Here is a 14,451-nt window from a genome sequence, read left to right as displayed (position 1 = left end):
TCATCTATATGGCTTTAATTATTAATAGAGTTAGGATGATCTCACCTCTACATCTATTGTTAATACACTCCACACTGAATCAATTCATGGTAGAATTACCTACCTCGAAATAACTACCTTATCATTACAGCCATATACATCTTAATTTATAATAACATTACCAAGATAGAAAGCACAATCACAAGAAAAAAAAATATAGCAAAACACAATATATCACACATAGTGACATAGCTCATTCATCATATTCTCATAAAATCTTAAATTATCACACCATGTCATACTTATGTAATTTATCTTAATTCAAACTCATCTCATAACATAATTCACCTGTTTTTTTATTTTAAAATATATGTCAATAATTCATCATTCATTTTCTATTACCTTTTCATAATATTTAATTACCATGTTTCCATTAAATACATCCAAAGTACCATATATGCATTTCTCTACCCACATACCTCTAATTAAAGATACCAACGATCAAAGTGAAGAATCATATATCAAGAATCATCTTTCAAAACTTTAGCTTAATCAAACGGTTAATGAAGTGGTAATCGAAATTTTTTTGAGACAACTCAGGACCCAAAACAAGGTGGTGCACGTGCCAACAAGTCAAGGGTGCCCAACACTGCACCAAAAGCTAAAAATTCCTCTATATGTTTTGATTAATCAACCGACTCTTATTGAGCTATTCTCCACTTAATAAACTTTATAAAATGATAATATTACTATATCTTAGCTCAAGAAGTACTAATTTAAATCAATCAAAGATCTCATAGAAAAGCTTCCATCAGCAAACAACCCAAGGTTCTACAAGGAAAGCATACATTCTTTGATACAAATTGAAACAAACTCACTTATCTTTAAATAATTCCTACAACACTAAACAAATTACACATTTATCACTGCAAATTCAACACCAAGCCATTTCATCGCAACAAATCAATTCATAAATAAACTTCATTCATTCAAAGTTTCAACCAATAACACAATCAATTTAGCCAAACGCAACATACAAAGTTTCAACCAATAAATTCAATCATTTATTTCAAACATGTATAAATGCCATTCTAAAGCATACCCATCCACTAAATTCATCATCAATCATCATTCATTAAGCTTGAATAAGAATTAAATTTAAAAGTAACTTCCCTTTCCTAAATAGACGCTCTTAGACCCAACATGTGTTCTCCACAAACTCTACCTTACACAAGTTACTCTACCTATACATACAAAACACTTATCAATGATCAATACACATTCTAATAACCCTAATTGAAGAAAGATTCATCTTGAGCCCTTAAACGCTCTATGCAAGCCTAAAATACCTTACGTTTAACAAATTTCTTAAAAGACTACAAAGAAGGGAAAAATAAACTTATCCTGTTCAAGATTATGATCAAGTAGGATTGTAGATCTCGAGATAAAAAATAATTAGTCACTACAGTGACCAGTTTAGATACTAATTTATAAACTAAAAATTATTGGTAACTAAAATGGTTTCTAAATTGGTTACTATAATGAGTTGGTCTCTAAATTGGTCACTAACATTAGTTACCAAAAAAAATGGTCTCTAAATTTGTATCTAAATTGGTCATTAATTGGAAAATTTAGAGACCAATTTTTTGTTTTTTTGTGTCTAAAATTTTGGTAGCTAATATTAGTGACTAATTTAGACCCCATTTAACTATAGTGACCAATTTAAATATTAATTTAAAAACTATTTTAGTTACCAATAATTCTTTTGTTTGTTAATCGGTATCTAAATTGACTATTATAGTAACTAATTATTTTTTATCTCTAAAATTAGTCATTAATAAAAGATTTTTTCGTAATGACTACTCTTTTAATAATTTCTAGGTTAACTTACAATTATCGATTTCCAAATTACAATATATAAAACAACATTCATTAATTTAACATAATGATTAAATTAATTCACTACTTGTGTCGAGAAAAAAAATAATGAAAGATGCTATTTTTAAAAAAATTATAACTAAATCTATAACGATATATAAAAAGATACCATCTTTTGTATCAATATTTTGATATTCCCATTTTATCCTAAATTATTATTTTTAAAATTAATTATTTTATAAATAATTTATTTTTAACCGTTATTTTGAAATCTTTTTGTCTTTAATCGTTAGTTCAAAATTTATTTTGTGTACATATTTTATTTTTCAAATTTTACATTTAAAACTATTTTAATAATTAGTAATATATTTCTTATTCATTTTAGCTCAAATCTATGAAAATTAAAAAAATACGAACACATAGGTATGATAGCGCCTGTGTATTCGCTAGTAGATAATAAAAATGATAAATTAAAATTTTTTAATTTTAAAATTCAATTATTCTGTTTTATTCACTAAAAAATCATTATTCACATCTTTTTAATATTTATCCCCATTCATACATATGGTAAAAGAACGTAGAAGATGTATGATATCAATTTCTTTCTAATATATTAATTCATAATAGAATGGAACATACTTTGATAACTTTCCATAAAAGAAAAAAAGTTTCCAGAAAAACAAACTAAAATGTTTTTAAAATAAAGAAAAAGTATATATATATATATATTATAATGAATAATGTGTTTGAATAACATAACTGTAGGTTTTCTTTGGTCGGATTGAAAATAGAAACGCTCCCTTTTCTCATAATGTATATAAATTAATAATTATTTTTAATATTTTTTCTTTTCCTTTTTAAATAAACTAATCTATGAAAGTTGTCACTTTGTGTTTTGTTTGGTTTGTAATTTTGCAGTGGATTTTGAATGCAACTTTGTTTGTTTCCTTTTTCAACTTTAATAATTTTGTTGCTGATTCTACGTTGTGCTGTCACGTGTTGTACCGACATGACCCAAACACGGTTTCAAACGCCAATCTAAACTAAAAACATGTCAAAGTCAATTCATCCATTATAAGTTATTTTTCTTAGTTTTTTAGGTAAAAAATATTTAATTTTTCTATATATTTAAAATTCAGTTTTAGTTAGTCATTTTGATTTTCAAAAATGATAATATGTTGTCAATTTAATTTATGAATAAACAAAAAAAAAAAGAAGCCTCTCAATATATCAAAAAAGAAATAATTAACTTTTGTAACAATATTTATCATTAAACTTAAGTATCAATTAGATACTAAAATATGTTCTCTAAGGATTAATTTAATATTTATAAAGTTTAGGAACCAATTCATATTTATTTACATATTTAAAAGATGATTTTTTTTTTTATGTTCAGAATAGCTAATTTGTATTAGTTTATATTTTTAATGATAAACACAACTTTTTTCTTTTTATTTCTGAAACGCGTCACATTTTTCAACCTAAACACTTTTAAAATATTATTTTCTTCTATTAACTACTATGTTAAAACATTTAAAATATCAAAGTGATATATTTAAAAATTATAAAAACTATATAAAAAAGGACAAAATTTAGAAAAAAATTAATTTACATTTTGAATAAATTTTAATAAACCTAATTTTATTCTCTAGAAAAAAAAATCATATGTTTTTATGTATTTGCAACAAATAAAAAGTAGTTATATATATAAGTCGACAAAATATCTACTAGCACATAACCCTCTAGTACCATATATATCAACAAAACACATACCACCACAAATCCCCAATCTTGAACACATGAAGAAAATGAATGTCAAAGAGGTTATCTACATTGTATCCATATTGTCTTTAAATTCTATAAATTTTCTTTGTCATAATTAAATAATTAAAAGTTTTATTTTATAATTTTTCAATTCTACTTTATAATAAAAGCATATATCTAAATAAACTAAATATTCGGTGAAGAGGGTGATAAGGTATTTATTTGGTAATAATCATCATTTAATAATGAATAAGTTTATTGATTATATGAGAGATTATTATCTATTTTGAAGAATCCTATATTTCCTTTAAAAAGAATATTATTTGTAGAAAAAAGGCTCTTAAAAGAGGTTGATAAAATAAATACATATCAACACAATATCTAAATAGGTTAAAATCACAGATATACATGGAAGGATTTATTTATTGTAATGACCCTTATATATTTGTTGACAAGTTTAATCAAGGTGTTATCTAGTTTAAAGGCTTTCCAAGGTGAGTTATGAAAAATTAATTACGAGCTTAATACTAATAAAAGTATTTTGGGACAATTTTTCAAAGGATTTGTGTGTTTTGATAAATTGCAAATTTCAATAAACCAAAACCAACTCAACTTTTTTGTTTGATTTTTTTAAATGTTTGAACTAAACTCCCTTTAAACTTGTTTATACACAAGTTAAGTAACAAATTTAATTTTTGAATCCATTACCCAATTAATGTCGTAACATTTTATTAAAAAGTTATATAAGTTTAATTAGTGGATGATACTTACTTTCCTTCAGATATTTCAGTTTTTTGATATCCATTTTTTAAAAGGTATCAATAAAGTCCTAACTTTTAAAAGAGTGTCTAAATTAAATCATTTTCAGACAAAATTTATTAACACCGTTAACTTTTTTCATGACTTTTACCTATAAATTTTAATATAAATATCCATACTTAATTTTGTAAGTCATTTAAATATCAATACTATTAACGACGTTAATAATTTTTTTTAAAGAGACCTAATTGAGACATCTTTTCAAAAGTTGAAACTCAATTAACATATTTTTAAAAACGAATACCAAATTGACACATCTAAACAAAAGTGAGTACCATTCAACTAATTAAACCACATTATATACATATATATATATATATATATATATATATATATATATATAATTATTAAAATCAGGTAAACAGGCTGCACTAGAAACTAAGAAAGAGCTCAAGGCCCAAAAAGAAAAATGACAAAACTGAAGAAAATGTATTGTCAGTATCTTCTTGCACCTCTATTATTCTCTTCAAGCATATAAAAATATTTTATCCTATTTTGTCTTTTTGAAATGTATAATCTATTCTTTTTTTGGACTGTGTTGTGCATTCCGAAGTCAAAAACAATTTTTAAATTGCATAATTTAAAAGTTATTTTTATGCAATCCAATAATTTCTTTAAAGAAAAAAATAACTTTCAAATTATATAATTTAAAAGTTAATTTAGTTTTTGGATACACAATTTGAAAGTTATTTTTAATATCTGAATGTAAAATCTAAATAGAATAAAAAAAATTATAAAAGTGCTGGAAGAAAGTTACGGAATGCAAGAAGAAAGCGTCTTTCTTTCTACCGTAATTTTAACTCTGATTTAATGTTCGGTTATAACAAAATATTTAATAAAATATTTTAAAATAAATTCAAATATTCAAATCTAAATAATTTCATAAACACAAACTAATCTAATAATGACGGGTTGAGTTTACAATAAAATGACACATTTTAAATATGTAGATTTTATTTATTATAAGTCAACTTGATCAGTCAAGACCTCAAGAAAATGTATGTTAAAAAATTTTGTTTTGAAAATTGTAGTTTAGAAATTTTGCTCCGCAAATTCTTTTCTAAGAGTTTCAAAAAACCATTTTCTGATCTTCTGGAGAGTGAATTGATAATGAGGAGGTGCACAAATAAATTATGGCGGTGCAGGAAGTAAAAGCCTTAGAGATGAAAGTCAATGACCCATTTCTTCTTTTTGCATTCCATACAGTGCTGTAGAATAATAAAATTGTTAAATATGTTTTTATCCTTCAAGTTTCAGTAAATTTTATAATTAGTCATTTTTTAAAATTTTATATTAATTTAGTCATTTATTTTTAAAAATATGTGAATTTAGTTATTTTTATCAAATTTTGTTAACTTTATTTAATATTGTAAACGCATTTTATGATAATATTTGAGTTAATATTAAAGTTAAAATGTGTCAAATTGTGTAAACAATTCAAATACTATCATGAAATGCGCTTGAAATGTCATATCAACTTAATAAAATTTGATTAAAATGACTAAATTCACGTATTTTTAAAGATAAAGAACTAAATTTGTTAAAAATTTTAAAGAGATACTAATTTCAAATTTTATTTAAACTTGAGTGAAAAAAAATATATTTGACAAAAATATATTTAACGCAAAACATGTTCATAAGCTTTAGAGTTGTTAATTGTTTAATTTGGAAACATGTTTTAAATTGCATAGTTTAAATATATTTTCGAATTGCGAAATACATTCCATGTTATGAATTACATAATCCAAAAAATTTTAAAACCTGTAAAGATGTTATGAATTTTTAATTGTAATCTACAAATATATTTTGGATTGAACAAATTAGAATAATTTTTAAAAAAGTTATATACATTTAAACTTTAAATGATATATTATTGTAAAATAAATTTCTATCAAACCTCAAATCAATGTCATTTTCCTTCAGCAAATTCTTATGTAAGTTAGTTATAATTCACTCATGACAAACTGATAGATTGGATTAAAGTTTGCAAACTTTATTTATAATAACCTTGAATATTGATTCTTTATCAGTTATATTTTAACAAGGTCTTCAATGGTCACTGGTGAGCACACAGATCTATTGCTGATACATTGAGATGATATGATTGAATGCACAGTTTGTGTAAGATGATAACCATCCCAATACACATATCTGCTACGATCCTGGCATGGTGCTGAAAGTGGGATGCATCCTTCAGTTCCATTTCCCCAACTTCTGCAACATGGATTGCTTGCATCAGATAGACCTACAAATATATACACATAACTATTAAACTCATTTTCCATCATATTATATGTACATTTTTTTTTCTCTAACTACATCGTAAAAATCTACTCATGTTTATTCTTTTGCTTATATTTGATGTACAAGTAACATATATTACATACACAAACTTACTTATCTTATAATGATTAGAAGAGTTTATATCTACTTATTCCTAAAGTCTTTAGAAAAAGTTCTCATATGATCTCGGGTTATCTAGAACTGAAGTAGAAAAGAACCCAAAATCAAAAGTTACATCTTTTTACTTCGTTTTAATATATTTTGGTTCTGAAATCAAAGCAGAATATTGAAAATAATCGGAGTCAAAAATTCTTATTGCACTGATATAACGAGGAGTTACTGTACAGGAAATGTTATTCTGGTTCGGAGATTTTACCATATTTGGATGGATTTCTGATTGCATCATATTCAATGGAATTGGAACGAATAAGAACAAAGTTGGAGGCTGGAAGAGTGGATGTGAGATTTTTGATTAGTGGTGGAAGCCTCTGATTGAAGCATGTCACCATTTGATTTAATTCCTCAACACAGGGACCTGCATGTGGATACACCCTTGAGATTCTTGGCATGCACCCCACAGGTCTAATTTCAGATATCATTATGTTCCTACCTCCCAACTCGTATACTCTCTGTTCATCATACAAGTCACAAATCAGATTGTTATCTACAAAGTATAAATATATCGAAAATCTCACGTCGATTAAAAATAAGAATAAATAATAGAATAATAATACTATGATTTTCATTTTTTTACTCTCATTTTTTACTCTTAATTAGTGTAGGTCATTGATTAATATATCACTATATTTCTTTTAAAAGAATCAATGACTTATACTAAATCACGTCAAGGAATAAAGGAGTAAAATATATGAATCATACTATAATTTTCTTAAATTATAATATATAAGTCGATATAAATAAATATAGAATTTCAAATGTAAATTTCTAAGTCACCTTTCATTAGTGTGTATGTAAAATTAATAGTAGATGAAATATAGTGTACCTTAACTTGGTCAGATATTGTTGTAATGAGGAGTTCAGCAAAGGATATAGATTGGTAAGTTTTGGTTCCAAGGTAATTACTGATGTAGTCATTGGTTCCGATGATGAATACATATATAGAATTTGATAAATGTTCACTTAATTCAATTGAGTTAATCATTACTGGTAAATCATTCTCAACTGTGTTTTGAAATAAATTCACTTGATCCCTCAAATTCAGACATCTTCCCTGCAAAATTTAGATAACAATTTTGTTATGCAAAATAAAGAAAAGCGATAAATGTTATTTAAAACCAAATTAATAATTAATTATAGCATAATATCAAGTGTTTAAAAAATATGAAGTAATTATATATTCTATCAAAATTCTGTTTCATATAGCAAAATTAGTTAAAATTACTTCGACTAGAATTTTAAATTTGAATTAATTTTTTTTAACCGAAATTTATCTATGATTCTATCAAACTGAAGTCTTAACATGACTAGAAAAAAAAATCAAATACTATGTTAAATGAAATGAAATTAATAAACACTACAAAAAAAAAAAATACCATAAAAAAATCTATTAGTAAAATAACATTTACCAATAGATTTTATTCATAAAAAGAAATTATTGGTAAAATAAAATTGACTGATGGTTTTAGCAGATGAATTTTAGGATTTTAATTACTTACTAATATTTTTATTAATAAAATCCATCGATAATTAAATTTTTTATTATCGACATATATTTTTGTCATTAAAATAGGTGTCAAAATTTTCGCTTTAGCTTTGATCATGTCATGAAAATTTTATCGTGACATATATTTTTGTCATTAAAATAGTGCCAAAGTTTTCACTTTAACTTTGATCATGTCATGAAAAATTCATCGCGACATATATTTTTGTCATTAAAATAGGTGTCAAAGTTTTTGCTTTAACTTTGATTATGTTGTGAAAGATTCATCGGTAATTAAAATTTTCAAAATTTATTTGTAAATCTCTCGGTAATTGTATTTTTTAAATTATATTGATAATTCTTTTAGTAAATCTATTGATGAAATGAGCACTAATTTTCTCAACAACTTTGACGAAATATTTGATATAATTAAATGGAGATGAGTTAGAAAAAGAAAAAAAAAGAAAAAGAGAAGGACAAGAAAGAGGAAGAAAAGGACTGGGAGAAGGAAAACAAAAGGCGACAATGATAGTGATAACAATGACAACAATGGAGAAAGAGGAGGAGAAGGAGAAAGAGGACAAGTAATGATGATGGTGGCGACAATGGCAATAACAACGAAGAAGAATGAAGAAGAAGATAAAATCATGTTAATTGACAATTTTTTTTCTGTAATTACTAATGAAAATTTTTGTCGATAATTACCAACAAATTTTACTAATAGAAAAAACTCGTTGATAATTATTGATAGATTTAAGTTGTTAATAGTTTCCAATAAATAATTACCAACATACTTTTTGTCGTTGGGAATTACCAACAAATTTTCGTATCGATGAGTAGAATTTATCATTAGACCATCAATAATTTTACTTTACCAATGAATTTTTTATTGTCGATAGTTATTGGTGATTTTGTTTTACCGACAAATTTTTGTTATTATCGATGAATTTTGTCTATTGAAAATTTGTTATGGTTTAGTGAAAAAATTGGCTTAATTACCTTTTTTCATAATATTTGTGATAATTTGTTTAATTTTTTCTATAACTTTTTTTAGATTCAATGATCCTAATATTTATTGAAAAAATTAATAAAGTATTTTCTATTAAATCAACATTAACTTCCTAAGAAGATGACGATTTGACATCTACTAAGTAATTTTTTTTGTTTTTCTTCATCAATCATCTGTGTTCGCGTTCCCATTCTTCATTTATGTTCAAGGTTTAATTTTTTTTTTTCCTAAAATCATTGTCTTTATGCGAAAGACACTCCAATTTATTCTCTTTTCCAAACAAGAAAAAAAAAATTATACAAATGACTTCTTGTTGGAAAGAGAAGAAGTAAAAGGAGAAAATAAAAACAGAAAAGAAAGAGAACGCAAACAAAGAAAAAGAAAAAGAAAGAGGACTTAGTAGATGCCACATTATCAACACCTTCTAAAAACATTAATGCTAATTTAACCATTAACTCCTTTTAATAAATATTTGGACTATGATGAGTTTAAAAAGTTTAGGAAAAACATTAAGAATTCCTAGACTAAAAGAATAATTAAATAATAATGAAATAGTCTTACTATATACAATTGAATATATATATATATATATATATTCACAACTTTCAATACATATCTAAACAATACATCTTCTCTTTTGATAACTTTGTAGTTTTTTCTTTTTAAAAAAGCAAAGTTAGGTAGAAACTTTTGTTAACACTTTCAATACATGTAAAAAGAAAGTTTCTTTTGATAAATTGGGATAAACAAGTGTAAATCGAAAAAATTGGCTGCATTCCCAATCTGGATAGCACCATTTTAATGCCATTAATGTTTCCTACTATTTTCATTTTTGAATTCAGATGTAATGTTATGAAAAATAAGTACAAAATAAAGAAGCTCATATATTTCAAAATATAAAAGGTTTTGGGACAACTCACCATGTTCTATTTAAAATAGTGAAAGAAATAAAAAATACGTTGGAAGTTTAACATTGACTAGAGATAAAACAATTTTATAGTATATAAGTGAGGTGCAGACCTTACCTTACAAATCAATGAAATTTGTGGGATCATGCAAACTTCACCGATTTTGTAGGAATGAATCAGACTTAAAATTCACCGTCTTTTGTTCGTATAATTTTATGTTAAGTCATTCTTCTTTACTTTTTATTAGTTTATTTTTCCCGTTAAGGGTAAAGTATTAGAAAGTCTTCATTTTTTCCGTTAAAAAGATTTCGTATTCCTTGGAGTGTTTTGAAAATAGTTCAAAACCCCACAGAAAAAACGCAAACAGCAAATAACATGAACAAGAAAGAAAAAATTACGTGTAAAAATACAGAAATTAAGAAAAAAATATTAAATAATTTGGGCACAAGTATATATATACTTACAAAATTGGCTCCAGTCTCTGGCAGAATTCCACAAGAAGCAGATGCATAATTGATTCCAGTTAAGGACCTTGAACTTCCCACACTAATGTATGGAGGAGGATATGGCAACCCAAGATATTCAGCTGTTCATATCCAAACAAAATAATTTTATAATTTTCTTACTTAAATTTTGTAAATAAAATCTTACAAATTTGACCTAATAAAATCGATGTTGTGAAGATAGAAGAAATAATTAACTAAAAATAAAAATAAAATGAGATTGATAAAATAATACCAAAATAATCGGCAATAGTTTTTCCATTTGTGAATCTTCCGGTGGAAGCTAGGGCGAAATCAATCCCATAAGGGAAGAAATTGGCTCTGGCAAGAGTTGGAAGCAAATTGTTGTTTCCATTGTCGATGGAAGAGTCCCCAAACAAGTACAATGCAGGTACAAGAGGGTTGCCCCAAATGGGTGACACAAAAAAAACCATACACACAAAAATCATCACTTCCTCCATTGCTCAGCAAAACCAGAAACCTATTAAGAAATTCTGCACTTTAAATAAACATGGGAAAAGAGACACACTCACACACACCATATGCATGACAAGGGGTTCTTGACTTCTTATGCTTTTCAACACAAATTCTGGATCCAAAAAATGAAAAAAGTTAAAGCAAGTTCTGTTTGAGCAATTAACACGCAAAATCTACAAATAAAACGTGAATCAATTGTGGTTAACGCATGTGTTAACATACATACAGACAACACAATTTAATGACTGAGAATGCGCGTATATGTATATTTATTTACATACGTGTCCATCATTAGTTTTTCACAGGTTTTAGATTTATATTCTGAAACGACGTATTTCTTAAGTTATCATTTACTTTTTATATGAAAACATAAAGTTTATCTAAACATAACAAGTAATAAAATCAATTTATAGTATATAAGTAAATTTAAATATTATTTGATAGGTTAATTTTATTGGATTGCGTTTTAAGTCTATCTCTCTTAACATAATTAGGCTTAAAGAAATTTAATGTTTATTAATTTTATTTTATTTATTGAAGTAGACTTAAATCTATTTCTTCAAAAGACTCAAATTTGAGCATGATACAATCCAAATACATTATTAAGTTACGTTTTGTATATTCATAGCCATTTTACAAAACTATTATTACCATATTATCATTTATAAGTTTGAATAATTTTTATTTTATAAATCAAGTTTATAAGAAAAAAATATCTTTAAATATATTTTATAATATAATATTAGAGTTTATTTTATCATATATATTAAAATTATTGTATTATTTATATTAGATTATTGTTAAATTATTTGTAAATATTTAATCTCATATACGAATGTAAAATGTATGCATCTTAAAAAATATATATATTAAAGATTTAACATTATTTAAACGCAAAAATTAAGTTATAATATAATCTATGATGCACCGATATTTCAAATTTAGGTCACGTATTCGTGTTTGATACTTTATTGATACTTACTAATGAAGTATCTAATTCATCAAGTCGTAGTATACTACAAAAAAAATCTTTAAATAATAACCAATTTGAGTGACAAAAATAATTAGTCACTATATAGTGACCAATTTAGGTACCAATTTAAAAACTAAAATTATTGTCAGCTAAAATAATTCCAAAAAAGTATAATTGGTCTATAAATTGACAATTAAATTTTTTTTTTATTATGAGTTAGTTTCTAATTTGGTCACTAACATTAATTACTAAGGTTTTGACTACCAAAATTATTAGTTTCTAAATTGGTTATTAATATTAGTCATCAAGGTTTTGGCTACCAAAATAATTAGTCTCTAAATAGAAAATTGATCTCTAACATATTTTTTATTATTAAAATTGATTATTTTTTAAGAGTTTTCTTGTAGTGGTACTTTTATAATGACAATAATTTATATTTTTTAGGTTGACAGTTTTAGTGCATATAGTTTTAATTTGGATTCATACAATAACAATTATATATTTATTATGTTTTTAATAATTATTATACACTTTTCAATATTTATATATCATGTATCCATCACGTGTCGTATCCTATTATTTTAAACAATAAATATATCGGATACGTGTTGTATCCGATACACGTATCTGTGTATCATAATTTATAACTAAATCAATTCTCATGTTATAAGTTTGTTTTAAAAATTAAAGTTAATCTTAGATAGTAATAATATCATTATAAAAGTATAAAAATATACTCCAAGATCACCTTCCTTGGTGAAAAGGTTAAGGCCCGTAGCTATGAGATTTTGAAGAGAAAAACTTCTTATTTTTGGGTTTTCTATGATCTACAGGGGCTGTATTTGTAAAGAGTCCATTTATAATAAGATTTTAAAGTTACTAAAGATATTTCTTACGAAAATATAAAAAATAAATATTAAATGTAACATTGATGTGTATTTATATTTATAGATTTTCAAAACCTTTAAATACGAGATTTAATTACTAAACTGTTATAAAATAAAGGTAATAAGAGAGACAAAGGAGAGGAAGAATAGAGAATGAGAGAGTAGGGAGCAACTTCTGTTTTTATGTGTGTCTCATTACTGATAGGACGAGTCCTATTTATAGGTACAATATGGTAACCCAGAAAGGATATAAAATCAAATAGTAAATACAAAATATTACATCATAAAGAGTAATGAATAATATGATTATCAATCATATGAGTGATTGTATAAATCAATGGACGACCATTAATTCATAACACTCCCCCTTGGGTGTCCATTGATAAAAGAATGTGCCTCGTTAAAACCTTACTAGGAAAAACCCTTTGGGATAAAAACCTAGTGAAGGAAAAAGAGTACATCATTCTATATAATATTGTTCTTTGCATCTTCTAATTTCTCCCCCTCATGTAAACTTACATCATTAAGGTGAGTCCGAATTTGTGAGTCATTTGCTCAAAATTTTTTCTTGGCAAAAACTTTACAAATAGACTTGTCATATTTTTAGATGAACGAATTTTTGGATATCTATATCATCCTTTCAATTGAACAATACACTATTGTCTTCATATATGGTTGTTGATTCCATCTTTCTCGGGGATAGTCACAAGTTTCTTGCACATGTTGAATTATAAACCTTAACCAAACATATTCACAACTTTCCTCGTAATTTGTATGATTAGACGATGTTGCTACTATGGTTTGTTTCATATACCTTCATGAAACTATTGTGCTACCACATGTGAACAAACATTTTGTTTGTGATCAACCATTGTGACATTGTAAGAATATGTAAAATAACATGCATATCCATAACCCATTGGTCTGAATCTGAATCATTTGGATGGAATAAGCTCATATTCGTAATACCCTTAAAGTAAAGAAGTATATGTTTTACTCCAAACCATTTTCTTCTTGTAGTTGAAGAACTATATCTTGCTTAACAAATTTATAGCAAATGCAATATTAGATCGAGTATAATTCGCAAGATACATTAGTGTTTCTATGACACTAAGATATGGTGCTTCTAGACCAAGAAGATCTTCATCATTTTCTTGAGGTCTAAGAATAGTCTTTATCAACATCTAACGACCTCACAACTATTGAAGTGCATAATGGACATGACTTGTCCATTTAGAACATTTTAAGCACCTTAATCATATAAGCCTCTTGATGTATAAAAATACTTTTATTTAAATACTCAATTTCTAA

The 14,451-nt window shown here is 25.4% G+C and overlaps 1 protein-coding gene across 1 annotated transcript; it reads right to left on the bottom strand.

Annotated features, from left to right (window-relative positions):
- Nucleotides 1–6,412: 6,412 nt before the first annotated feature.
- LOC114182523 (GDSL esterase/lipase 7-like) lies at nt 6,413–11,358 on the bottom strand. The gene is made up of 5 exons (XM_028069410.2): nt 11,039–11,358; nt 10,765–10,886; nt 7,727–7,954; nt 7,100–7,352; nt 6,413–6,685 (listed from the first exon to the last, which is right to left on the bottom strand). The coding sequence occupies exons 1-5, from the start codon at nt 11,262–11,264 to the stop codon at nt 6,471–6,473; spliced, it is 1,044 nt and encodes a 347-aa protein (XP_027925211.1). The 5' UTR covers nt 11,265–11,358; the 3' UTR covers nt 6,413–6,470.
- Nucleotides 11,359–14,451: the final 3,093 nt, after the last annotated feature.

The sequence above is a fragment of the Vigna unguiculata genome, chromosome 4 (genome assembly GCF_037176805.1).
Source record: "Vigna unguiculata cultivar grain cowpea cultivar isolate G323 ecotype 2 chromosome 4, ASM3717680v1, whole genome shotgun sequence".
Lineage (NCBI taxonomy): Eukaryota > Viridiplantae > Streptophyta > Magnoliopsida > Fabales > Fabaceae > Vigna > Vigna unguiculata.
This window is presented reverse-complemented; position numbering and strand designations above follow the sequence as displayed.

Bases quoted from the DNA above. Each gene is read 5' to 3' on its own strand.
- LOC114182523 (XM_028069410.2), bottom strand. From the start codon at position 11,264: ATGGAGGAAGTGATGATTTTTGTGTGTATGGTTTTTTTTGTGTCACCC. The intron at 10,887-11,038 runs GTATTATTTTAT...GGATATGAACAG, and splicing joins AACTATTGCCGATTATTTTG to CTGAATATCTTGGGTTGCCA. The intron at 6,686-7,099 runs GTAAAATCTCCG...ATATATTTGTAG, and splicing joins CAGAAATCCATCCAAATATG to GTCTATCTGATGCAAGCAAT.